This window comes from Epinephelus moara, chromosome 9 (genome assembly GCF_006386435.1).
Source record: "Epinephelus moara isolate mb chromosome 9, YSFRI_EMoa_1.0, whole genome shotgun sequence".
NCBI classification, from domain to species: domain Eukaryota; kingdom Metazoa; phylum Chordata; class Actinopteri; order Perciformes; family Serranidae; genus Epinephelus; species Epinephelus moara.
In genome coordinates this window covers 27651044-27676222 of record NC_065514.1, presented here as the reverse complement: position 1 = coordinate 27676222, position 25179 = coordinate 27651044, and the positions used below count along the sequence as shown (strand labels likewise).

Here is a 25179-nt window from a genome sequence, read left to right as displayed (position 1 = left end):
ACATTTTTAGAAGCAGGCAAGCAAAGACGCTCGTTCACAGCCTTCCTAAATTATCTTAATAAACGATTTGTATATACAGCTTGCTGGCTTTTTTAGTAAAGCAATTTCTGCGTGGAATGTAACATTTACGAGTGGGACTTGAAGGCGGCATTACAAAATTGCCACCATGGTTGCCACAGTAAAATACAATTTCCGGTTTTGGCATCTACCCTTCGAAATAAAAGCACGAAACCTACATACAAGTTAATGAGAACAACGTTAAAGTTCTCAAATCATATTGTACTTTTTGCACAATAAAACTTAAGGCCATTATTTTTTTATAAGTGTCTATTATATGTGTTATTTCTCGCCTGAGCATTTTTATGTAATATATGCTCAGATAACACTTAGCTGGTGAAAAAGTCGGACCGGAAGTAGTGCTCTGGATAGCGGAACACCCTGCGGATCGATGAGACGGCCCAGAAATCGTTTGTCGGTTACTGTGTCAACTCGGGTGAGATAACAGTAAACAAGATAACAGTTATTATAAACGTGCCGTCGATTAGACGAGACTAGTGAAGTAGCAAGGCGATGAAGGTTACACCGAAAAGAAGATCCTGGATTTGACAACTGACTGAGAGCAGCCATTAAAATCTGTAAATATGAAACGTATCGATCATGATCCGTCCGTGGCTGGGCTTGTCTCTGTACCCGCCTCTGCCTCAAGTTAAACGGCTGGAAAAAATGAATGCCGTCGTAGTCCCTGGAGTAGGGCTTTCTCCAAGACCTTGATATGAAATATCAGGTAAGAACGAGCTCGTCAAATCCTTTGTGTATGTACACAATGAAAGAATTACTCATACTTGTAATATGTACACATCGGCCGATAAATGTTGTTAAATGTAATATGTGCTGTATTTGATGGATGTCCACTCTGTTCACTTTTTCTTCAGATGCTGCGCTGGCTCTGCCTGCTCAGCCTGAGCCTTCTTCTATTGTTCTGGTTAGGATGTGTGATCATACGGGACGATCCGTCTCCCGCCGTGCAAAGCAATGGGCTCAGGGGCTACATGAGGATCACCCCCGGCAGGACGGAGCAGGTGAGAGGCAGGGCTGGGATTATACAAAGTGAAGCTCCTTCCAAAGGTTTGCAGTCTAATCACAGTTCATTCATAATGTGAGCATGAGAATGATTTCGGATCCTTCATGTTTTGCATATAAAATTATGTTTGAGTTTCATATCTTGTCTAGAGTTAGTGGTCATGATGTGCTGACCCAGTGTTACCCTGTAGGCAGATACTGGTCAGGAACAGGGCTGAGAATAACAATTACTTTAATTATTATTGAATCTGCCAATTGTTTTCTCAATTCATGAATGAAGTGATTATAATTTTGGTCTATAAAATGTTAGGAAATGGTGAAAATGCCTGTTCCAATTTACTAAAGCCCAAGGCGACATCTTCAGATTGTTTTTGTTCGATGAACAGCCCAAATCTAAAAGTTATTCCGTTAACTGTCAGTTAATAACAATAATAATAATGATCTTTAATTATAAAGCGCTTTTCAAAACAGAGTTACTAAGTGCTTTACATGTCAATAATTAAAACAGACAAGACATAAAAACAACAACTTTTAAAAGAACTGATAAAAACACTAGTGTATGGAAAGTGAGGAAATAAGAGACAGTCTAAGTGAACTTAAAACTCAAGTAAAATCAGGAAAGACTCTCCAATAAAAGTATGTTTTAAGAAGGGACTTAAAAGAGATCACTGACTCGGCTGACTTGATTTCCTCGGGCAGACTGTTCCAGAGCCTCGGACAAAGAAAAGCAGCATATGCTCCCAACTGAAAAGCTGGAATTTTGGTTGGTTTGGCAGTTATTAATTTAGTTGGTAATTTATTGTGAATTAATTTGTAATTATTAAAGCCATAATCAGGAAGATTTCCAGTGATGACTTTTGTTTGGCCTCAGTATACTTTGTGACCTCTTGCTTGCAGGAAATGACAGGGCTTTAATAAGAAGAGATTACTTTCCTCAGTGTAGATATTAGTCACGTAGAATCAGCTGACAAAGCTTTCACATGACACCTCCACCCGTATATAATCCAACTGTTGTGTTGTTGACGATAAACTGAGAAGGGCTCTACCACTGACATGGTGCCAGCAATGTGCTGCTGAGATAAAAGCAAAGATATAAACGGAAGTGGTTTCAACTTTGTTTCTTATATCAGACATCAAATACTTTTTTAGGAGTTTTCTGTAGTTCTGTCAGCATAACTGCTGAGCAGTGTTGCCAGATCTTGAGAGAGAAACAAGCAACCAAGGCTATGGAGACAAGCCCAAAAGAAGCGACGGATACATATAGAGAAAGGCGACGTTTAGAGATTAAGCAAATAAGCAACTCCACTTTAGAAACAAGCCCAAAAAAACGCAACCCGCGACTAACAATATTTGTAAGCGACTTCACAAAAAAACAAGCCCAAAGTCCCAGCTAATAAGCAGACCTGGCAACCCTGCTGCTGAGTTATAACAATAAACTGACTGTATGCATGAAACCTAAAACAACGTCTTTATCCTGTTCTCTTTCAACAGTTCCTGCACATGCACTGCAACCAGTGTGCCTTGGTCTCCAGCTCAGGTCAGATGCTCGGAGCAGGCGTCGGAGAAGAGATAGACAAAATCGGATGTGTGATCCGGATGAACAACGCACCCACACAGGGGTATGAGAAGGACGTAGGGAGCCGCACCAGTGTTCGGGTTGTGTCTCACACCAGTGTTCCCCTGTTGGTGAAAAACGAGCGCTACTATTTCAACCAATCAGCGGGCACCACATATGTGATCTGGGGTCCTGAGAGGAACATGAGGCAAGACGGGAAAGGACGTACCTTCAATGCTCTCCTGAAAGTAGCAGAGAAGTATCCAAACGTCAGAATCTACGCTGTGACCAGGGAGAAGGTTCAGTACTGTGATGGTGTGTTTCAGAATGAAACTGGAAAGAACAGGTACAGTATGAGTTCAGCATCTCAGTTCAATAAAAGTCTTGACTGGGGCGCTGTTTGTTTTCTGTGCATCTCCAAAGTAACAGCAAGTTGTGGAAGAAGAACGAGATCCCCAAATCAAGTAAAAGTACTAATACAAACCTGTAAAAATACAAGTACAATTGCGGCATTAAAAAGCATGTAAATATAAGCAGGAAGATGTACAAAATACTAAAAGTAAAATAACTTAATGCAGACATGGCCCCTGTTATATAGGCTTTTGTGTCATTATATTAGTATTATTCATGTATTAATGTAAAATCAACTGCTGCTGTAGTTGGTTGAGGTGGAGCCCATATTGTGGGGTACGCACTTTGTTATCTCTCTTACCAAAGTGTATGCCCTCAGTCCAATAACGAAACAGTTTACAATGTCCAGGTATGTGAGTAGAGGTAGTGCATCATAATTGTTTTGTCAAAATACCGTTGCTTGACCACCATGGCAGGCACACGTTACACAGCTGGATCGTCACATGATGGTGCCCTGGTCCAAGAAATTTAACACAGCATGATGTCAGCTTCGTATTCTCCATAGCACACCAATTTAGCTAACTAAATTAACACCTCAAATACATAAATACATTGAAGCTATACTATGCAGGATTGTCAGTTACTCTTTGTCAACATGCTTGCAAGCAAAAGTGACAGTAAAAACCATCCCTAGATTCACTCTCGTTTGGCATTTTGCCTCACTACATTGTAGTTTTTTTGGGAGCTGTGTCTCTAGGATGTCTGATGCTTACAGTCTGACACCTGGATGCTAACGCCCCACCTCACCTGATGCACTGTGGCAGAAAATAAGTCTTTTAAGAGCAGATGTTTGGTCTCTCATTCAGAATGAAGACGGGGGCATTTCTCAGTACGGGATTCTTCACAATGATTCTGGCGATAGAAATGTGTGACAGCATCCATGTTTACGGAATGATTGATGATAGCTACTGCAGGTGAGGCGTTTTACATCATGACCCAATTTATGATTTATACTCTAGCTCTGTAATTTTTTTAAGTGTCGGAAATAACCTTAACCTAACTCCTGTCTTGTCTTGACAGTCGAGCCAATCACAGTGTTGTTCCTTACCATTACTATGAGAGGAACCGAATCGATGAGTGCAAGATGTACAGGGTCCACGAGCGCACACAACGTGGGGGTCATCGCTTCATCACTGAGAAAGCCATCTACGCCAAGTGGGCAACACGGCACAAGATGGAGTTCAAACACCCCTCTTGGGTCCTCTAAAGAAAGAGACATTAAACCCAGAAGATGTTCGCTGGGCGCACACTGGGATTCACTATTGCTGGTTTTTGGTCTATTTTGCTGAAGACTTTAGTGTTGCCTTACATGGTATTGTTACTGCTGGACTCCAGTTTTCATTTGGAATTTTACTTTTTTACCTACTCAGCAGTTTTTTCAAGTAGAAAAGACATCTGATACTGGCTCATTAGTGGTTAAATAATCTGCAGCCATATATATAAACAAATGCTTGAGACATCCACATTTACCAGCAGTTAACTGGTGACAGATGGTGAAGTACCACTCTCAGTATTACTGAACATTTGCATTATGTACAGCCATATACAGTATCAGTATAGCATTAAGCCACTAAGCTAGACACTGAAACCAGTTTATACCAAAGCTTCTGGTTTTTAATTTCTTCATACCTGTGCCTTGACTTTTGGTTTTATTCTGCAGTGTTTTATTTTATGCTGCAATCATGCGTGCAGCTACAAAATGCACCTTTACTCTATGACACAGGAGTGTATTGTTTAAGGCTCCAGCTAATGATTATAATCGATCAATCATTTGGTCTACAAACTGTCAGAAACTATTTTAAAAACGTCCATGACAGTTTCCTAGAACTCAAGCTCATGTATTTAAATTATTTGTTTTATTCAATCATTGGTCAAAAACCGAAAGTTTTTCAATTTGCAATCATAGGAGAGGAAGACAACCAGCAAATAATCACATTTGAGATTTTTTGGGGGGCATTTTTGAATAACTTAAATTATTAATCAACAACCAAAACAAGTTGCTGCTACATTTTGTGTCAGTCAACTAATTGATTAACTGATTAATTGTTTCAGTTTATGCTGACAACTTGCTCTGACTGCAACCAGTTACAGTGTTATAATGCTTGAAGTAGTAGTAGTATTAGTAGTAGTAGAAGTAAGCTTTAAACCTTTGAAACCTGGAGCGACGTCACTTTTCTTGTGCTGCTTGTAGACGCCTTTCACAAGTATTTAAATCTTGGAACTCTGAGCAAGTTGGTGCAATTTCTTACAAAGACATCGGGGGAAAAAGGCAATGAGCAACTTGGTAAGGAATGTCCCACAAATTGCAGAAACTTTACAGGTTTAGAAAATTATTTGAAGAAACAGGGAAAAAAGAAAAAGCTAGGGAAAATTATATTTATTATTTTTAAGCACCTTTTTCTAAGTCAATTCCTTCCTTTGTTTGTTTTAACTTTATTTTTTAAGCTAATTTTCTTGTTTTTAATTTTCTCTTGTAGCTAATTTCTTGCATATTTTCGGTCTTCATGTTTTTGAAAGAAATCAAGCCAGTTTGCTCAGGTTTTAAATGGTTAATGTAAACAGTGTCCAGATATTACCATTGGGAGCTGAGTGCCATTTAACCCAAACAGAGATCATGCAGTTTGCATTTGTGCCTCGTGTGGTTTAACATGTGCTGAGGGAGCACAGTGACATAAACAAATGTGACCGCGTGTTTACAAATCACAGGAAGGACAGTATTAAAATGTAACTGCAGAAGAGTCTACAGTCCACAGACCACAGTCCACTCATCAACAGCACACAGCTTTAATGCTGAACAGTGGCCAACAAACACAGTATTAAATACAAAGAGCATGATAAGAAGATGCAAACAGAGCCTGCAGATCTTTGTGGTCAGTGTGTATTATCTATACACATTTCTATAGTGCTGATGGAACAAACAGCAGCTGCACTGTTGGCAGTCCTACCACTGTGTGGCATCCTAATCCTCTGACAGAAGGAGTTTGGTGTCATGTTTTGACTTTGAATGTAATTGGTCCGATACCATAAACACAAAGTGAGTTACTTGTTTTTAGACATCTACTTTTGAATTATTTACCCTTTATGTTCTGCTGCTTGTTTACAGTGAGAAACATAGTGCTGCCTTTCCAGTCGCATAATGCTTCTTTTGTGACTAATTCCAAAGACTATAGTATTTGCACTACGGAGCAAACTGCTGTGTCAAAGTATTTACTGTAATTTTACATTTCAAACAGGAATTGTTTGAATTAAAACGTATTATTGAAGACTTTGGTAACCATATGTAGTCGTCTTATTTTGTGCAAAGTACAAACTTGAATGTAAACTTGATTTTGTGTGTGTGTGTGTGTGTGTGTGTGTGTGTGTGCTTGTTTTAATATGAGACTTTAGACAAATGCTGTTTCTCTCTGTCCTTTTAAGACCACTTGGATTGTTTCTGCATGTTAATTCAGTTAAAGGCTGTACCCACCCTTGGTTCACTCACACAGATGTTTTCACTGATTAGACTTCCTCACAGGATGGTGTGGGCATGTACAAAATGTGAGCTTGACAGTGTCAAACACTGTAAGTACTTCACTTAATCGTAATTTTCAAATTCATTGTAAGGTCTGCACGTTTCATAACAAAACCTCAATTATTTTAAAACTGGAATCAATGAAATCTCCTTGCACAGCCACAGATCGTCAAGTGCTGGTAGGCAGCAGGAACGTAAGTCATAAGATATACAAAAAATTTTTTGTTTTTGTTTCAAGAGAGGCAGAAATGTGAGAGACATTGTTGTCAGTTCCATGTACAGTGAACCAAAACAAACCAACTGGCTTTCTCAGCAAGTTTATGGGAATTATAGATGTGGAAAATGTGCACATTGTGCCAACACATTTGATACAAAAACATTTAATCATCCCCATTCCGGAAAGAAATATAATGTAAAAGAATTTATCAATTGTCTTTCCACTCATGTAATTTATGTGCTTATTTGCCCATGTGGCTTGATGTATGTGGGCCAAACAAAGCGTAATCTGAAGTTGAGGATTGCTGAGCACAAAGCGGCTATCAGAAATAATAATTTTGATTACGCCATCGCAAGACATTATAAAGATAAAAATCATGGTTCTACAGCTTCCCTTAGATTCATTGGAATTGAAAGAGTGTTGCCTAATCCGAGAGGGGGGAACATCATTAAGCAGCTCCTGAGAAGGGAAGCGTTTTGGATTAATGAACTGTCTACTGTTGAACCTTTTGGAATGAATGATTCACAGGATTTGAGTTGTTTTCTTTAACCTGTTTTTTCTTCTTTTTTGCCCCGTAGGATACATAAAAGAAAGCTTAGGAAAGCTGTACTGTCCTACGTAGGGAAAGTCGAGCCTGCACTATCTGCGGAGTAGTGAGTAAAGGATAGACTTGCAGGATATATATTATTAATGTATATTATTCATGTCCTGTTATATGGTTCCTCTGCATAAAGGTATTTGTATATAGGTACTGGTGGTCTCAAGCTAGGATAGAGTACTTTGTAGTAATTCTACCTCTTATCCTCGCTTTGTGTAATATTGATTATGTAAGTAGACTTTGCTATTCATGCATTGAAATTCTTATGTTTTTAACTTATACCATGGTTGATGCATACTTTTTCAACTTCATGATGTATGTAATTGTATTGTTTTTGTATATTTTTTTGAGTCTTGCTCAGACAAACAGAGAAAAAAGAAAAAACGAAATTGGTCATGTGACCAGCAAGCATTTAAACACACCTGAGAATGCTTAGGTCAGACCTGATGAGGTGAACCTGATGACGCTAAACGCGAAACGTGTTGTTCCCTTCATTAAATTTCGATAGTAAAGTCTATGTCAGTGTGCGGAGGATTTTTTTGTATATCTCAGTTATTTTAACCTTTAAATTGTCAGTAGTTCAGCCATCAATAATGATTATGTTAAGGTATTTTCAATGTATTTCAAAAGATATGATTGATTAATTAATCAGTGGATTGTATGGGGTGACCTCCAGGTCACCTGATGGAGTGTGCGCCCGACATAGGCTGAGTCCTTTGCGGTGGCCTGGCTTCGCTTCCGACCCGCGGCCCTTTGCTGCATGTCATTCCCCCTCTCTCTCCCACCTTTCCTGTCAGTCTACAGCTGTCCAATCAATAATGGCAAAAACACGCCCAAAACATAATCTTAAAAAAAAAAAAAAAAAAAGAAAATTCAATGAAATAGAGATATTTTTAATGTATTGTTAGTACTGTGGGGCTTTTAAAGGGGAAAAAGTCATTGAAATCAATGCCTTTTTCATGTTAATTGAAAATTTAATTGGAAATTGTCTGTCAAGCTCTCTGGTAATTTTGACAGGGTTTTTAACTCTCGGAAGCCCCCATCACAAACAACACATTAAAAGCTCTTTCATGTATAATCCATTCATTTATCAATTTATTAACCTCAAATTTGGAATACACCCCTGACTTTGCACTTTGCCTGAAAAATTAAGGTCATTTAAGATATTTGTGATGTTATTATGGAAAATTGAAGGATATTTTTACCCATTCATTTGTGCAGAAAGCCCATAGTGGAGCAGCTTAGCTCAAGAGTTGGGAGGAATTGTGCAATTTGCGATAAAAGCATGAAATTTGGAACACTGGTCTCTCTACATGTTCCTCAAGGGCAGCCTTTGTGAGGGGGATTGACTGCACATTGTGCCTCTTTGCAAATAACGTCCGCCTTGCCATGTCGAATTCTGTGCATGTGCTGGTTCGGTCATAGAGTAGTATAATGAATGTCTCTATTGTGGCCATTACCCCCTGTGGTATGTCATTTGGGGCAGAAGACAGTTTCAACAGGGCATGCGTAAGCTCTGGAAACACAGCTTATACAGCCCATGGCCAAGAGAGCTTGATACAGCGTCACAGCCCGTCAATGCATGGAACATTGGTAGTGTACTTGCTTTCTCAGGCCCTACTGGCCCTGCTGCAGGTTCATGGGCTGCAAGGTATCAAATGTTCTTTCCAGTTCCAAATGCCAACCAAAGCTCATGTTCTGGCTGTAAAGTCTGAGCCACTGCCACAGCCAGCACCACAACATCAGTATCAACGGTTTGAATCATGATTTTCTGATGGCCATTTCTTGCTGCATAATAACACGCGACTATCGGCTTCCTCATGGGTACAAGGGGCAATCGAAGACACATGTAGGAGTGATGGCTTGCTGAGGACTTCCTGATCATCTGTTACAACAAGCTGTTTATCCTTCTCCACAAACCATTTCAGCAAAGCATCTGAAAGCAAGGCAAACAACACAGTTCTATATGGGGTTCAGTTCCTGGGAATGGCTGCCGCACCTAGCACATGTCTCTGCATCCCTGTACCATGCTTTGCACTTGTAGCAGCTTTCAGAGACTCAGGAAAGTACCAGTCCCACACTAGATCAAGCCTAGACACACTTTAAAGTTTTCTGGCTAAATATGGAATGATCTCTTGGGCGTATAGTCACTGAAGGTCTTTACAGAAGTTGGTTGCAGTATCTGAATGATGGCCTCCCCATCTCCAATAGTGCAGGTGATCTTGGGATTCTCAGAGTACGCACTATGAACATGTTCCAGGCATCTCCCGAGCTGGCACATCCTGTCTATTCAGGTTCGGCTATCCAACTACATCTAAATATGCAAACTACAATATTAATTAGATGTGAGGCTAATTTAAGATAGCATTTAGGAAACTAAATCTTAGATTTTCCATGATGAGGGGGTGGGGGTATATGCAAAAGGCAAATCATAATGGTGTGGTAAATAAATTTAACAAATTGTGTCCTCAATATCAAATTATATCCATCACACATAAGAAAATGTTTGTTGCTGGTGGCCATTCTGAAAAGATGGCTGCCATGGCTGCCATATTGACAATTCAAGATGGCTCCATATCCAATTATTTTCAGAATGTGTTTGGCTATAAGTGTACCAAATTTCATGCTTTTATCACAAAGTGCAAAATAAAGGGATGATCCCTTTAAATCAGGTGGTGATTTCCCCTTTAACCCATGCAGAAACCACTGTAATATTTAACGTCTTCATATACAAATAACCCCAGATTCAGTGTGAACTCCTGCATTTGCACCTTGACTAAAAAAAATAAGGTTCTTTTAAGGCACAAAGAAAAAGACACTTGTTACTTTGAGCATTTTAAAGTTTTTTTTCTTTGTACCAAGTCTATCCAGAACATTCCACAGACAATTTAAATAAGTAATTTAAATGAGTCAAATATTTCAACTTAATGTGTGACGAAGGAGAAAGCCATGTACCCCTTAAAATTTAAGTAATTTGTGAATTAAACATCCATTGTGTAGGATTTAGGGGTATATAATATAATGGCAGAAACAAAATGTAATGTAACAAGTATGGTCTCTTTAGTGTACAATCACCTGAAAAATCTCCTGAAAGTCTGGATTGTCTGTGACAAGCCGAATATGACAGGAGAAACAGACATTTTTTAATGTGAATGTGTTTCCTCAGAAGTGTCACTTGGTGGTGGTTGTGACGTGCCTTTATCAGCTGATCAGTCAATCAGCCGATATTAGGGAGGTGTGACCGTCCTGTGACACCTGTCCTGTGACACTTCTGAGGAAGGGGGATGTTTCCGCCGAAACATGTCAAGGTATGTAACATCCTAACATGTCTGAGATAAAAGAACAACTAAAGTCATTATCAGAAACTAAAGACATAATAAACACCATTGAACTTTTACTATCAAGTATTATAGATCGCAACTTTTGCGTACGCCTATTTCAGACCTTTGCTATTCGTGTATGCAATGTTTATAAATGAGACCCCTGATCCGTTTGTTTTGGAGAGGAAGATACCTCTGTTCCCCACTAGATGCCACTAAATCCTACACACTGCTCCTTTAAGGGTCTCTGAGATGAACATGTTTTAAGGTGGTTCATTTTTTCATTTAAATGTACAAAAGGGAGCATCTCTTGGATCTGTGGCTGACTGGCTCTCACACCAAACACCTTGATTTAGACTGATGTTATGTGTATGAGTCACATGAAGCATCAACTGGAATTTTAGGGGATGTTTATAAAACATATACACACAGTGACTAATTTAAAGGCGAACTTGATAAAGTTGGACAGCCCCCACACACATATCACTGTGCTGCAGTGAGCGACGTGATGATGACGTCAGCGAGTGGTGCAGGAAGATGGGGCACAAGAGAGATGAGAGAGACATCAGACACGGAGACCGCAAAGGCCATGAAACGGTAAACAATGGATTAACACTGGAGGCAATTATAATGCTTTGATACGTCTTTTTAGGTAATATCTTTATCATATCAGCGGCATTATGTTTTTCTTTTATCTGAGCCAACGTACGTCAACAACGGAGGGACAACGGCTGCGTATTATGTTTTTTATTTATACATGTAATAACGTTAAGCGCCTCGTGCGTTTGTGGCGTTAGGTAAATACGAGCTAAAATATACGTTAACTATCTAGGCTGTGACACCGCAGAAAGCTCACTTCGTTGTATACTAAGGAAATAACTGTAAACACTTTACGTTTTGTTACGTCGCTGTAACAGCTACTGACCTGTGATAACATTCACCCACATTTGAATATCAAAATTTGAAACCAACCTTGCCGTAACATTTGCATACATGGAAAACATACAATCGAAACTACATTCTAAACTATATTTGTCTCTTTCGGGCAGATATGATGACAGACAGTCACAGCCAGTGTGTTGGTACACAGCCTGATCAGACAGCATGGGGCTCAAGCTCAGTGGCAATAAGGTAAGAAAAGACCAAACAGAGGGTGTGGCACTTAGACCTCTTATCTTTTATCGTCATTATTATCATTATAAGTATTATTAGGGCACAGAGTATTACATCCATGCTGGTATTATCACTGTCATGACTGTTAACAAGTGTTCAGATCCTTTACTGAGGTGAATGCACGACTATCAAACTGTAAAAACACTAATCCTGCATTGAAAATGTTACTCAGATATGATTAGAAAAATATACTACTGGCGTATATAATATAATTAGATTATTTTTTTACTCATACATTGATGTCAGTGGGGCTGGGCAACGCCACAAAATGTGCCTTCAATCTGATACCAAGAAACACAGGGCCAGAATCACAGACACCAAAACTTTTTATTATTAAATGTGGCTTACATAATAATGTAGGGGAAAGCAGTGTGTCATGATATATTAATCTGATTAACAATCAGTTGGATAAAGTAAAAACCAATGATGAGCAAATACAGCAGAGACTGCCAGTGAACTCTAGAGTTGACTGGTTATGTCAGGGGACTAGATGCTGAGGAATTTCCCTGCTCCTCCCTTGTTTCTGTTGCAGCTGCAAGTTCTCTTTCTTGAGCTTTTATACTCTTTAGTTCCGCAAACACTTCAATTATGTGTCGGATTTATTTAGTCAGGGTACAAGCCGTGGTGGTGCACACCGAGGGCACAGAGGGACGCTTATGTCGTTTGAGCGCACACAAGACAACAGCAGTGAAGAAGCAAAAGTACATGGACTACAGTACTTGTGTTCACGACAGACAGTTCTACCCTGAAAATAAAATTTGGTACAATGTAGGACAGAAACTGAAACCTTTTTTTGTTATCGATCCTTGTGATGCTAAAATCGATCTTCAAAACAAAAACACAGTATCTGTAGTATTGATATTTAGGTATTGATCCATCCGCGCCTATGAAGCAGCTTTTTGTTGTTATGGTTATTAGGGTGGAGCTTTTTAAATATTTCATATGGAGCTGCGACTAGGGATGTCAGGATTAACCAGGTTCACCATAACCGCAGTGACATAATGTCACGGTTTTATATCCCTGTAAAAAGTAGATTTGATGCGATATCGATGGTGTCCCGATTGTTGTCCAGTGAAAAACGAATCGTGTGTGTCACGTTGTTTGTGTGTGGCAGAGGTGAATGTAGGCTGGTACACTCCGGTACTCCGTGCCACTAAAAGATTCAGCGCTGCTACGCAGTACCAGGAAGAGAGGACAACAGCTGCCTGACTAAACCAGTTTGGTTAAGTTGGAAAGATATTCACAGTTTCAAATTTCATGTATCAGTAACTCAAAAGTGAGACGTTGTTGAAACACAAAAGAAACCTCTTTCCATCTGTAGTAAGGTATACATTTCTTCTCTGATTAATAATTGTGAAAACTGTGAAATGGTGATATTTCCTCTGACAATAATCATGATATCAAAATCTGCTAATTATTTACTGTTGTTTGGTTTGTAAAATGTCAGAAAGCAGTGAGAAATATCCTCCACAGTCAGCCCAAAGGGACATCTTCACATTGCTTGTTTTGTTCAACCAACAATCTAGACCTCAACATTATTAAGTGTACTATAATTTAGGGCAAAGGGTGGCACTTTGGTGCAGTGGTTGGTCGCATCGCAGCAAAAAGGGTGGCTAAGTTTAGTTTATTTAGTTTATCAAGGGACTGTGTGCAATAGCATTAATCATTTACAAGAAATGAGGAGATGGTTGCACCAGATTTAGCAATAACTGCTAATTTCCATCTGTAGTCCCAACATAATTTACAATATACACAGACCACAATCTAAAATACAAAGAAGAAACCTAAAATACAGATGAACAGTGGACAGCACAGAGACAATACAGACATACAACTTCCACATTTAAAATAACCAAGTTGTTACAGTAAAGGTAGGAACAACTTAGGAAACACTAAAAGGCAGTCCAAGTAGCAGTTCAAGCAGCTGCATAAGCTAAGTGGTTTTAGCTAATGCATGAATGAATTATTTGTGATAAGGAAATGCTGTAAAGAAGAAGCTGAATCCATGACCAAGTGTTTGATATTTTTGCATGAAAAGCTCTAATTATATAAAGGCTAATGTTTGGTAGTTTAACCTACAAAAATGCATCATATTTTATAAGCTTTTTAGAGGTTTTGCATGTAAAATCTAGATTTATAAAGTAGATACAGATGTGGAGTAAAAGGTACAATAATTCCCTCTGGAATGGAGTGGAGCTGGATATAGAGTGGCACAAAATGTAAATGTGCTTAGTTCATCCCTGTTGTTTACGCTACAGGGACAGCAGAGCCACAGGCTGGTGATCTTTGCGGCCATCATCGTCCTGATGACACTCCTCATCCTGTATGGCTCCAATAACGTCAATGATGCTGTTTATGCTCCCTTCCATGTGGCTACAAATTATGCTATCAAGGCAACAGATCTGAAGAAGTGGTCTGGGAAAGACGGCTATGTGCCTTTTCACGGAAACAAGGTATTCAGTAGCTTGTGCACAAACAGAGACTTGTGTTTTAATGATGGGGAAATCCACATATGTTTAGAATGCTGTACATCATTGTGAGTGAGACAATGTGTTACTGTCTCTCAAAGACAGATTTTGATACAAGTTTGCATGTCATTTCAGTGGTGCATATTAACATTGGTTCTCTAACTAACAGGATGTCAGTAAAGTTTTTTCTTTCTGCCTGTTTCTGCAGTTTCTGCTTGTCTTCATCATTATGCCTGAGCTGACACACCCTAACCACTTGTAAATACCTCATTGGTGTGATCTTGTTTCTGATAGCATGATCTTGTTTGCAGCCTCACTTAACCTAACTCAAGAGCACACAGCCAAGCTAGCGATTATGTGGGAGGGAAGTTGTTAGAGTTGACCCTGAGGGGAACATGAGTGTGTAAACAACATTTCATGGCAATCCATCCAATGGTTGAGGAGACACGGCACTAAAAAACTAAAATATCAAGTTCGTGTTGACACCAGAGGTAAAGTCAGGAGATCACTAAAGTCAGTATGATTCATCCTGTGGGGACCATGAATTTTTGTACAAAATTTCATCTTGATCCATCCTGCTTTATATATTTCAGTCTGGACCAACGTGGCAGACCGACATTGCCATTTCTAGAGCCACTCTGCCAGCACAGCTAACAACTACCAGTGACGAACCTACACACATTTAAAAGATGCTGAAACTAGCTATTGAAACATTGCGCACTAGTCCCGGTAGTGTTGGCTACTTTTAGCTTAGGGCTTATTGTTCTTTGCAAGCTCTGTTAACTGTAAACATAATGTTAAGATTAACATAATGATAAACGTAATGTTTTAGAAAACAAATACACATCAAGAGTGGCTGAGCTGCGCAGCCTCACTTACTCTGTTATGATGGACTTTATTTCCACCCTTATTTCTTCTCATTTCAGACTATGAACCTACAGTGTCATAACTGTGCGCTGGTGACGAGCTCCAGCCATGTCCTGGGTACTCGAGCCGGAAAAGAGATTGACAGTACGGAGTGCGTGATTCGTATGAATGATGCCCCCACGCTGGGGTATGAGACTGACGTAGGGAACAAGACCTCTCTGAGGGTCATAGCCCACTCCAGTGTGTTCAGGGTGGTGCGGAGGCCTAATGAGTACCTACAGAGGCCAGACAGCAACCCAGTGATCATCTTCTGGGGACCCCCAAACAAAATTGGGAAGGAGGCCAAAGGAACGTTGTACAGGTTGATCCAGAGGATCAGCATGACCTACAGCAACTTGTCTTGCTTCAGTATCACAGCCAACAAGATGCGCAAATTTGACAGCCTGTTTCACAGGGAGACGGGACGAGATAGGTGAGTATTTAGGTGGCCAGTGAATCTTATTTTGTTGTGTATCAGCCCTACAATGGGTAAATGTCACTTTCACAAATCCTTTTTTTCCATTTCAGGCAAAAATCTCACTCATGGTTGAGCACAGGCTGGTTCACCATGGTCATAGCCATTGAGATATGTGACAATATCAAAGTATATGGGATGGTTCCACCAAACCACTGTGGGTGAGTATAATGATGGCACTAATCAACCTATGTAGAAGGGCTGGGCTAAATACTTGGATGAAATAGTATCCGGTATGGATAATGAACGTTTTACAAGCACTAGTATCATTTTTGTAAAACTGTGATGAAGGAAAGTCCTTTAGGTAGCTGTGTTCAAGTTTTTTATAAATAATAAATATAGCAATCTCTGATCAATCCATACCAAACATACCACCAAACTGACATCAAAGAACTCGTCGATACGAAGACCAACTGTTTCGTTGCCTCAAGTCGCCTTTGTCTTGCAAAGGCTACAGTTAACGGCAAACTAGCATGTCGTTCTGCACCTGTGTGAGCGGAAATGACTCTCCATACCAGCAGTCATTGGCAATCTGTAATCGTCATTTAAAGAAGAGAAACGGGACGGATTCAAGATGCTAATTAGCCAGTTAGCACTTTAACAACAAAATCTAATATTGAAAGAACAATGGATATTTAGCATGTGCTGGAAAACAAAAGCACAAACAATTCGGAACTGTTTCTGCTAAAGAACTCAATGCCGAAAAAATAATCTCACCTAACGTAACAACTTTGTTTCGATCTCACACCCTCTTGACTTTAGCCATTTTTTTGCTTTCTTCGCTTCGGTTTGTTTTATCGTGCACAGAGCTGAACTGCCAATCAAGGTAATTTTGTTCACTGATGGGCTCTGCCAACTCCAAACCCAATTCACCATGCTGAATCAGCCGGGGAAAAAAACCCAGACAAGGGCCGACTAGTGCCAACGGTGGGACACACAGCAAAAACTAGGGCAGCAGATACTTACTGATGGCCCGACATTGTCCGATGGCCGCGATGTGTCAGTGCCCATAGAATAACAACCTTCAGTTAGGTTCCACCTACTTTGGTTTAAGTACCACTCATTTACGAATTAAAAACCAGCCATTACAAGTACGGATATGGATACAGATAATTTAGTTGAAGAGATAGAGATAATGGTGTACTCGCTCACTCGAGTCTTTAATAAATCAAAAATGTATTATTTGCCTGATTATTACTAATCACAGATCAACTGGTTGTTAAACTAATGAATAATATTAAAACCCGTCTTTTCTAGAAAATCCAAACCTGGATCTAAGAAGATGCCCTACCACTACTACAAGCCCAGGGGTCCTGAGGAATGTGTGACATATCTACAGAACGAGGGCGGCCGAAGAGGGAACCACCATCGCTTTATCACAGAGAAACAAGTGTTTTCACGCTGGGCAAAGCAGTACAACATCACCTTCACTCACCCCAACTGGTGAAAGACTTTTGTGAAAACCACAAAGAGATCTCTCTGCACTCACAGAGGCCCGATAGAGCACGACGGGATGACGAACCCAAATGAGCCATCAAGAAGCCCTGCTATTTCCAGGAAATGCCATAAGGATAAAAATAGGTTTTGGAAGAAACTATTATCAGTGGACCAAACGACTGAGGAAGAGAGGTCAGGGTCTTGGCTTAGAGAGGAAATACTATATTGTGTATATTCCACATCGACATGTGGCGGCCGTCTGACAGATCTTTTTTGTAAATAGAAAAGAAAATGAATTTAAAGATGAATTTTTACATGTTTATAATATTTTTGTTATGTATTGAAAATGCACTTTTGTTTACCATGTTGAGGGGGGATTACATCAGCAGGCATTCTCATAGATATGACTAAGTGGCCTACAAAACACTATATTCTATCAGCTTTACATTAGCATCCATCATACGGAGATTATACTCAACAGTAATTGCAGTGAGATTCAGCTGACCACTAATTCAATATGCATGTACATTGGAGCCCTCTGATGCAGTGTAAGAGCAATGTGGCTGGGTGCAGTAAGTAGAATACGTTTCGGAGACAGTATCGAAACCATACTTTCTCCATTGTCTTGGCTTGAATAGTATAAACATTTCTACATATATTTTGATTTAAAAACAACTAAATAAGTCTTAAAATGAGCAAAAATGGGATTTAAATCAGGAAATATCCAACTCATGAGTAAACACGACTGCCAGCATACTGTACTTGGTGCTACAGATACCTTTGTGTAATTCAACACTGACTAATTACACAACTGTTTGTGGGTCAATTATTCTTTTTGTAATAATAGGACACACTCAGATTGCGGAAATTATGTGGCACCAAATGTATTCTAGAGATACTGATTGCCACATTATACAGAATATTATCATTTATAGCATCAATTTAAAGATTTTAGTACTTCATTGTGTCATTTTTGCTGCACTAGATGTTGATTTGAATGTTCTCATGGAATTTAGACTATAAACATAAAACTGTTGCCTCATGAACTTAAACCTTTTTACCTCAGTGGCATACCAACGCATGCAGCTTCAGTTCAACTAGTTCACAGAATGCATCATGGTCGTGTTATGTATTAGTATGTTGCTCTAGGGACTGCACGATTCAATTAAAAGTGACATTGCAATTTTAAAACTTAACTTAAGCAGAGGAAGGTGCAGTTTTGTAAACTATGTTGCCTTTTGCAAGTAATTGTAAAAACATTGTCAGAATATTAATCTTCAGGAGAGGTACGCAATGCGCTTGATTAGTTGTGATCAGAAACGGCGGTATCGTTTACTTCTTTGAAACAAATGATCAAAATTGAATGAGGGAAATACATTAATCGACTGTTCTGCTACCTTACAGACATTAAATTGCCTGCTAAATTTATCGAGGTATTACATTGAAATAGTAACATTACTGAATTTTACATGATGCTTAATTTTAGAAGAGCTGTAAACCTTAAATTTTGTCCACCCAATTTACAATATATCAGTGAGAATGGAGTATTAGAAACACCTGTGCATACAACTCAATACAATATAACAGCAGTTCAAACTACAGGCTTCAGAGTAACCAAAAACTTAAATCACCATCTCTCTTAAACAGTTTAAACTCAAACTGGACATTACAACCTTTATGCAGGTATTATTTATTGCAGGGCTGTTGTATCACACTTCATAACTTTTTGCTTGGTGTACCTAATAATCTGGACAGTAAGCCCATGACTAACCCAGAAAAACATTGCAAACCTGGCATTAAAATGAAATCTGTACCTGGCTTACTTGTGTGAATGAGGGAAAATGAAATACTAATACAAAAGGGGCAGATGCATGCAGCATGCACGGCAACAGGAAAGTGATTGCACCCGCAACACACTCTGAGAGCTATAGAGGCCTGTAGTCTTGCATTAAACACAGATGGGGCCACTTTCTTTTAACGCAGGCATGTGTTTGACCTACTCGCTCAGAAACCTGAAGCCGACTCTGGTGTTTATTGATGAAAATATTCAGTGCCATTTGTTTGTCCATGTTGTGTCGATCTCAACGTTGTTTTTTTTTTTGTTTTTTTCAAAGTTCTGTACTGTTTATCAAAAACATATTATATGCTTTGAAAAATACAATATGAGTCAGTTCAACCTTGTGGATAGTATCTGTATTTAAATATGTACAATCTGTTGAGTCATTTACAAACACACATACAGAATGAAGACCAAATAAGGTTTGTAGCACTGACTGCACACAATGCACAGATGTGATGTTTGAGACGACAGCTGTTTTGACAGTGAGCAGAACTTAAGATCTAATTATGGAGGACGAACATCTCAGTGGTGGAACCAGTTTGATGACAAAATGTCAGCCAGCATGTCTGTTTAGTTTCATCGCTAATTCTTTAATGAACCATTGGGAGCATCTGAAAAGGCAGCTGTGATCTTCTGTCTCAGCCCTGCCATGGAAACCAAGATGGCCTCCTGTTGAGAGACAAAAAACTAAATTACCACGCTGCTTCACATCAGCGAGCACAACAATTACATTTAATCCTAATTGCTCACAGACTGTTCGGCATTTACTCAAACAAATGGTGTAGATTTATCTAGTCACAAAGTTCAGTGATTAAAACAAAGTCATATAATAAGCCCTCACCTCTGTGCGAATGGTCCTGCTGCCCTGACTGGGGCATGTGTTGAGGTAAAGGTCAAATAAAACACTGGGGTCGGTCACATCCAGGTTTTGGTCAGCATCTACACTGGCCTCCAGTCCCTGGAGACCTCCAAAAACTACCAAGAGATGCCTGAAACGTGGAAGAGAGTCAAGTTTAACTAATTCAAATGTTAAAATACAATTTATGTTAACATAAGACTGAGTCTAACGCTGTGCTAGCAGCTCTGTGAGGTTTTACTTTGAGCTACATGCTAATATCAGCTTGCTAACATGCTCATAATGACAATGCTAACGTGGATATCTAGTAGCTATGTCTACCATGATCACCAGCTTAGTTTGGTGTGTCAGCATGCAGTGGTGGAAAGTAACTGAGTACATTTACTCAAGTACTATACACTAGTTAAGTGCAAGTATCTCAAAACTGTACTAAACTGTACTTAAGTGGCTGTACAGTGTGGCTGATGCTGTTTTCACCTTTTGAGTCTCACTGTGTGTCATCATGGCAAAATGTGGCCCTAGCAGGAACTACCACAGAAGCTGCTATGAATTCTTTACCAGGTGTTTATCTATCTATCTATCTATCTATCTATCTATCTATCTATCTATCTATCTATCTGATAGCATCTTAACCATGCAAGATGCAGTCACGATTGTTTACAGGTGAAGGCCAGGTTTGAAGATGGGTGTGGTCTGAGTAAAGGCGATGGAAGTCGAGGGGTAGGAAGTAGGGAAGGGGCCATCACCCTCCCAAACACAAACACACGCGTAAACACACAATTTACACCCCTGGCCCACATTCTTCTTAAATAGCCAATCGCTGTATCATGGCTAGCGCGATTCCATCACAAAATAGTCTCTAGTTTTGCCAGCTATAGTTACTGGTTACTTTGATTTTAAATACAAAACACATGATCAACTTATTAAATTTGAGGAACTGTTATAAACTGCAGGCCCCACATACCCTCACAGGTGTTTGATTTCATGGCAATTCATCCATTAATTGTTGAGATATTTCAGTCGCAACCAACCAACAGACCAACACTGCTGTGCTATGTGCATAGCTAAATTTAAAAAATTCTCACTCTCATTGGCTCTGAACCTACTTGAATGGCGAAAGGGTTGTTTGGTCAATGTTGCTGCCTCTTTCTGATGTACCAATCGTCAGATCGTATCCATCTTCATGGGGACTTTCTGTGAACACTGCGCCTGTATTAACACAACGACAGCAATGAGGATAAAGTGATCACAGCAGGGCTGAGCCTCACACTGAATACACAATGTAATAGGATGTGTGGATGAATAAAAAAGTGCTATTCGGCTCTTATTCCTACAACCTGTTGCAAATTAATGTGGAGCACATGCCTGATAGTATCACAAGCAAAGGAAACCTACTGAGGGAAGATGCCAGGCGGACAGTGTAACCCCAGTAAAGCCCTCCTTCAGTCCTGGGCAGGTGAGGAGCCACAACCATGCCTTTACACAGTTTGCTCTCTGAGGATGACGAATAGACACACACACTGGACTAATTTGCAGAAACATAAGATCTTTTCTCCGAAAAAACATAAATCAAACATTATCAATGTCAATCAGACGGACAAAATTACCTTGATTCTGCATCTTATTGAGTTTCACGGTGACTCGAAGTCCAGACTGTAGCTGTTTATCAATCCGAACATCCTGTAGGAGCAGATGGACAGAGATGAGTTTGATAAAGCTAAAACAAATAGTCTATCAACAGAGTAATAATCGTACAAGGATTTTGACTGTTAATTAATTCATGGTGTATTTGTTAAAGCACAAATGGCTAGTTTCAGCTCATAAATTATCAATATTTTCTGATTTTCTTTGTCTTCTATGATGGTAAACTGCATATATTTGGGGTTTTGACTGTTGGTTGGACAAAACAAGATATTTTGGGACATTTCAATAAGCATTTTCACTATTTTCTGCCATTTTTCAATTGATTAATCAAGCGAATACCTGGTCAATTAATCATTAGTTGCAGCCCTACATCCTTATAAAAGCCAATAACTTTAATCATAGTCTCCACATCAGTTTGTGACAGCGACCTCTATGAAGACATGCTCACCTTTCTCATCCCACAGTTGACCAACGAGCCTTTTCCTTGTTTGATCGGCCTGTCGAGGACTATTCCTTCCCGGTATTGTGATTCATCATCTATCCTCATGTGGTGAGGACTGTCTAAAGGGTTGAGCAATCCTAAAAAAAGACCAATAACTTGAGAAAACACATCATTTTATTTTATACAATGTCTCTACCTAGATATGGTATTAAGATAATAATCAAATTGCACCCTCTGTATTTCCATATGATTTCAATATGGAAGCAATAGTCTTGTATGATGCTTGGACATTACTTTCTGCCAAAAACAACCACAGGAAGGTACTCCAGCAGCAGCATCAAGGTGTTTACATTTACATACATTTTGTCAGAAAAGTAGCAAAATGTAGTTCAAACTTTATTTCAAAGTGAACACAAGCAAACACCACTCTATAAAATCTTTGGAGCTGAATTGGGGCATGGGGCACAGTGTCAGACGCTGAAAACCCTGGCTATAAATGAACATATGAAAACGAAATATGAACTATTACCTGCATACTGTAAATCTTGATGCTTTGGGAAAAACCACTTGCGCAGATACCTGGTGGAGAAGAAAAGCTGTAATCACAGCCTAATAAAATGGGCTGCTGCTGCTGATATGATAATATAGCCATACTTACTGTGGACATTCCAGGTACTGAAGTATTCTTGCAAGCTGAATACAAGCATGTCCCTTCTTCCCAACACCTTTAAATTCTCCTTCAACACTCCTGTGGGACAAAGAAAGAATATTTTCTATCAGCTTTCTGCTGCCTCAGGAGAGTGTTAACCAATAACTTGTACCTCTTAAGTTAACTTACTTGACATCTTCCCCTTGTTCATCAAACACAACGATCTCATCAACACAGAACACAACACAGGCTCGGGCGATCTGTCCGGCCAGGTACGTACGAAGTTCAGTAGACTGAGCGTTATCCAGGACAGAGCCTGGCAGAGCCACACTCACTGTGTATGCCCGACCTAAGAGATACATGTGCAGATCACACGTTACAGCACTCCATTCACAGGTACGATAACAACCAATGACAAGATAATATGGTTACCTTTACTGTTTTGGCTTTGTTCATGTTGTGCTCTGTCTGCAGCTTCTTGCTGTTTCTGCTTTTCCAACTCTTTGATCAGCTTGGCCTCTTTCCTTTTCTTCTTAGCCTCTTTTACTGTTATTGAAGAACAATCATTGGCATTAATAAGATAGTAAGGTTTAGGGAAGACAAACTGGAAATATCCAAATTGAAAGATTTTCAGCTTGTGACCCTTTTAAATAAGGCTAAATCTACATGTGACCCCATCTGAGTTTATTAGCAGGTCAACCGAAAGCATAATATTTCATCCTTATTTATTTTTAATTATTCTTTTATTTTTTATTTGATAGGGATGATGCAATTTAACATAGTTCCAATACAAAGTATGGGACTGATGTGTTGCACAGAGAGTTTGTAGCTATTGCTAATTTTCAACTCTTGTCCCTAGTTGGGTTTTTACACTTCTTATTTTACTTTTCCTCGGGTCTGATTTCATCTTAAGAAATTTAAGCTGAAAAAAATAGTTTATTAGTTAATTGACAGGAAAGTAATCTGCATTTTTTGATAATCATTCAATTCATTTTCAAGTAAAAATTAACCAACATTTACTAGTTACAGCTTCATGGTTATGAGGATTTGCTGCTTTAGCCTATTTTATCTTGTGTGATAATAAACTGAATATCTTTGAGTATTGGACTGCCTGTTGGAGGAAAAAAGACATCCATATGGACTTATGGTAATTATAACTGACACTTTAACATTTTGTGATGGTTTACAGACCAGACCATTAATCACTTAGACAAGAAAATTCATGGCAGATTACTTGCTGATGGAAATAATCATTAGTCACAGCTCTACAAAGGATCTGGAGAGGCCTGTAGGTTAAAGTATCCACAACAGATACAAGAAAAAAGCAAAGATTTATATAAATGGTGTAAAATATAAGTCAATCAATCAATCAATTTTTTTTTAAAGCCCAATATCACAAATCACAATTTGCCTCACAGGGCTTTACAGCACACGATATCCCTCTGAGTGTGATTTTATGGAACAGATATACATACATACATTTTCTCCTGGTTACTTAATCATTTTGTGACTCATCCTGACCCCCCACAGAGAGTGTCATATCAGTTGTACAGATTTTAAAGCCCTTTGAGGCAAATTTGAGATTTGGGGCTGTTAATAAATAACTACACTTGACTATTTACACCTAAATTTAACAAATTAAAGTTAAACTTTGACAACAGAATCTTCAGAGTGAGTGTTGTGCAGGGGCTAAAGTGGTAACAACTACGTGAAACGACTCTATTATAAGTATAAATTATCATAAACATTAATGCTGTGGCCACACATGCTAAAACATCATACGAAATACTGAGGCATTACTTTACTATAACGTTATAAATAAAAACAAGTAAAACCCACACACTTATTCTTGAACAAAGACACATTGAGACACTTTACCTTATCGCTATGGCGAATAAAAGAGCTAACTGTAACTTATGTGTCAAACAAAACTGATTTAGCTCTTTAGCTAATGTAGCTAGCTGTTTACTCACTTTCTGCTTTCCTCTTCTTCCAGTCCACCCTCTCTTCCGCCTGTAAAGACACACAAACACATTATAAATTATGAGAAAAAAAAGAGCATCATTTGGATGTAAAACAATATCGTAACAGTACCTGAGAGGGCACAGTTTGGGGTCTTTTCACTGCTACGCCGGTGGACATTTTTACACACACCAACACGTGAAGTTTATTGACTTCCGGGTCGGAATCAGCGTTTCAAAATAAAAGTCTGTTGGTTCTGGCCATAGACTGGAAAAAGTTAAAGTTTTATAAGACGCAGATTAAACTTCTATGATTCTTTTTAAACATACAACTGGAACTTAATAGAGATATTGGCATGTAAGGTTTAGCCTTTGTCTCTCTTTACTTAATTTAGGATCCTAGAATTACTGTAAGACTGTAGGGAAAATGTAGGAAACTTAAATTTCCACTAGAGGGCGATAGTTTGAACGTGTGTTTTTGTGATTTATTATATTATAAAATAAATATATATATTTATTATTCAAATATTTTTATTGGATTTTAACACATTATATGCAAATATATATATTTATGACTGCCAAAAGTGTAAAAATAATTAATGAGAAATTCTACTTAAGTCTACTTCAAACATCAGC

General features: G+C 38.9%; 3 protein-coding genes across 4 annotated transcripts; 2 read left to right on the top strand and 1 right to left on the bottom strand.

Annotated features, from left to right (window-relative positions):
• Positions 1-456: 456 nt before the first annotated feature.
• Positions 457-6320, top strand: st6galnac4 (ST6 (alpha-N-acetyl-neuraminyl-2,3-beta-galactosyl-1,3)-N-acetylgalactosaminide alpha-2,6-sialyltransferase 4). Its single transcript, XM_050053530.1, has 5 exons — positions 457-784; positions 933-1079; positions 2572-2981; positions 3853-3960; positions 4067-6320. Exons 1-5 carry the CDS (start codon positions 773-775, stop codon positions 4251-4253), a joined length of 864 nt encoding a protein of 287 aa, XP_049909487.1. The 5' UTR covers positions 457-772; the 3' UTR covers positions 4254-6320.
• A 4874-nt stretch (positions 6321-11194) lies between these two features.
• On the top strand, positions 11195-19325 carry st6galnac6 (ST6 (alpha-N-acetyl-neuraminyl-2,3-beta-galactosyl-1,3)-N-acetylgalactosaminide alpha-2,6-sialyltransferase 6). 2 transcript variants are annotated; one of them, XM_050053283.1, is made up of 6 exons: positions 11195-11289; positions 11742-11823; positions 14124-14318; positions 15260-15672; positions 15768-15875; positions 16972-19325. In XM_050053283.1, exons 2-6 carry the CDS (start codon positions 11797-11799, stop codon positions 17159-17161), a joined length of 933 nt encoding a protein of 310 aa, XP_049909240.1. In that variant the 5' UTR covers positions 11195-11289; positions 11742-11796; the 3' UTR covers positions 17162-19325. The 2 variants fall into 2 exon arrangements, with proteins under 2 accessions (XP_049909240.1, XP_049909241.1); XM_050053284.1 differs by having other exon boundaries at positions 11270-11344.
• On the bottom strand, positions 19323-24772 carry spout1 (SPOUT domain containing methyltransferase 1; the record flags this gene model as incomplete). The annotated part of the gene is made up of 12 exons (XM_050053790.1): positions 19323-19660; positions 19833-19980; positions 20954-21056; positions 21243-21341; positions 21455-21527; positions 21940-22070; positions 22463-22512; positions 22592-22681; positions 22772-22931; positions 23015-23128; positions 24556-24595; positions 24677-24772. Coding segments are annotated over 12 exons (1191 nt in total), but the record flags the coding sequence as incomplete, so codon positions are not given.
• Between the last annotated feature and the right edge of the window lie 407 nt (positions 24773-25179).

What these genes read in the sequence shown, in the direction of transcription:
- st6galnac6 (XM_050053283.1), top strand. Translation starts at nt 11,797, where the DNA reads ATGGGGCTCAAGCTCAGTGGCAATAAG. An exon ending in AGGGAGACGGGACGAGATAG is followed by an intron (nt 15,673 to 15,767) that starts GTGAGTATTTAG and finishes TTTCCATTTCAG; the next exon opens with GCAAAAATCTCACTCATGGT. An exon ending in GTTCCACCAAACCACTGTGG is followed by an intron (nt 15,876 to 16,971) that starts GTGAGTATAATG and finishes CGTCTTTTCTAG; the next exon opens with AAAATCCAAACCTGGATCTA.
- st6galnac4 (XM_050053530.1), top strand. An exon ending in CCCCCGGCAGGACGGAGCAG is followed by an intron (nt 1,080 to 2,571) that starts GTGAGAGGCAGG and finishes CTCTTTCAACAG; the next exon opens with TTCCTGCACATGCACTGCAA. An exon ending in ATTGATGATAGCTACTGCAG is followed by an intron (nt 3,961 to 4,066) that starts GTGAGGCGTTTT and finishes TTGTCTTGACAG; the next exon opens with TCGAGCCAATCACAGTGTTG.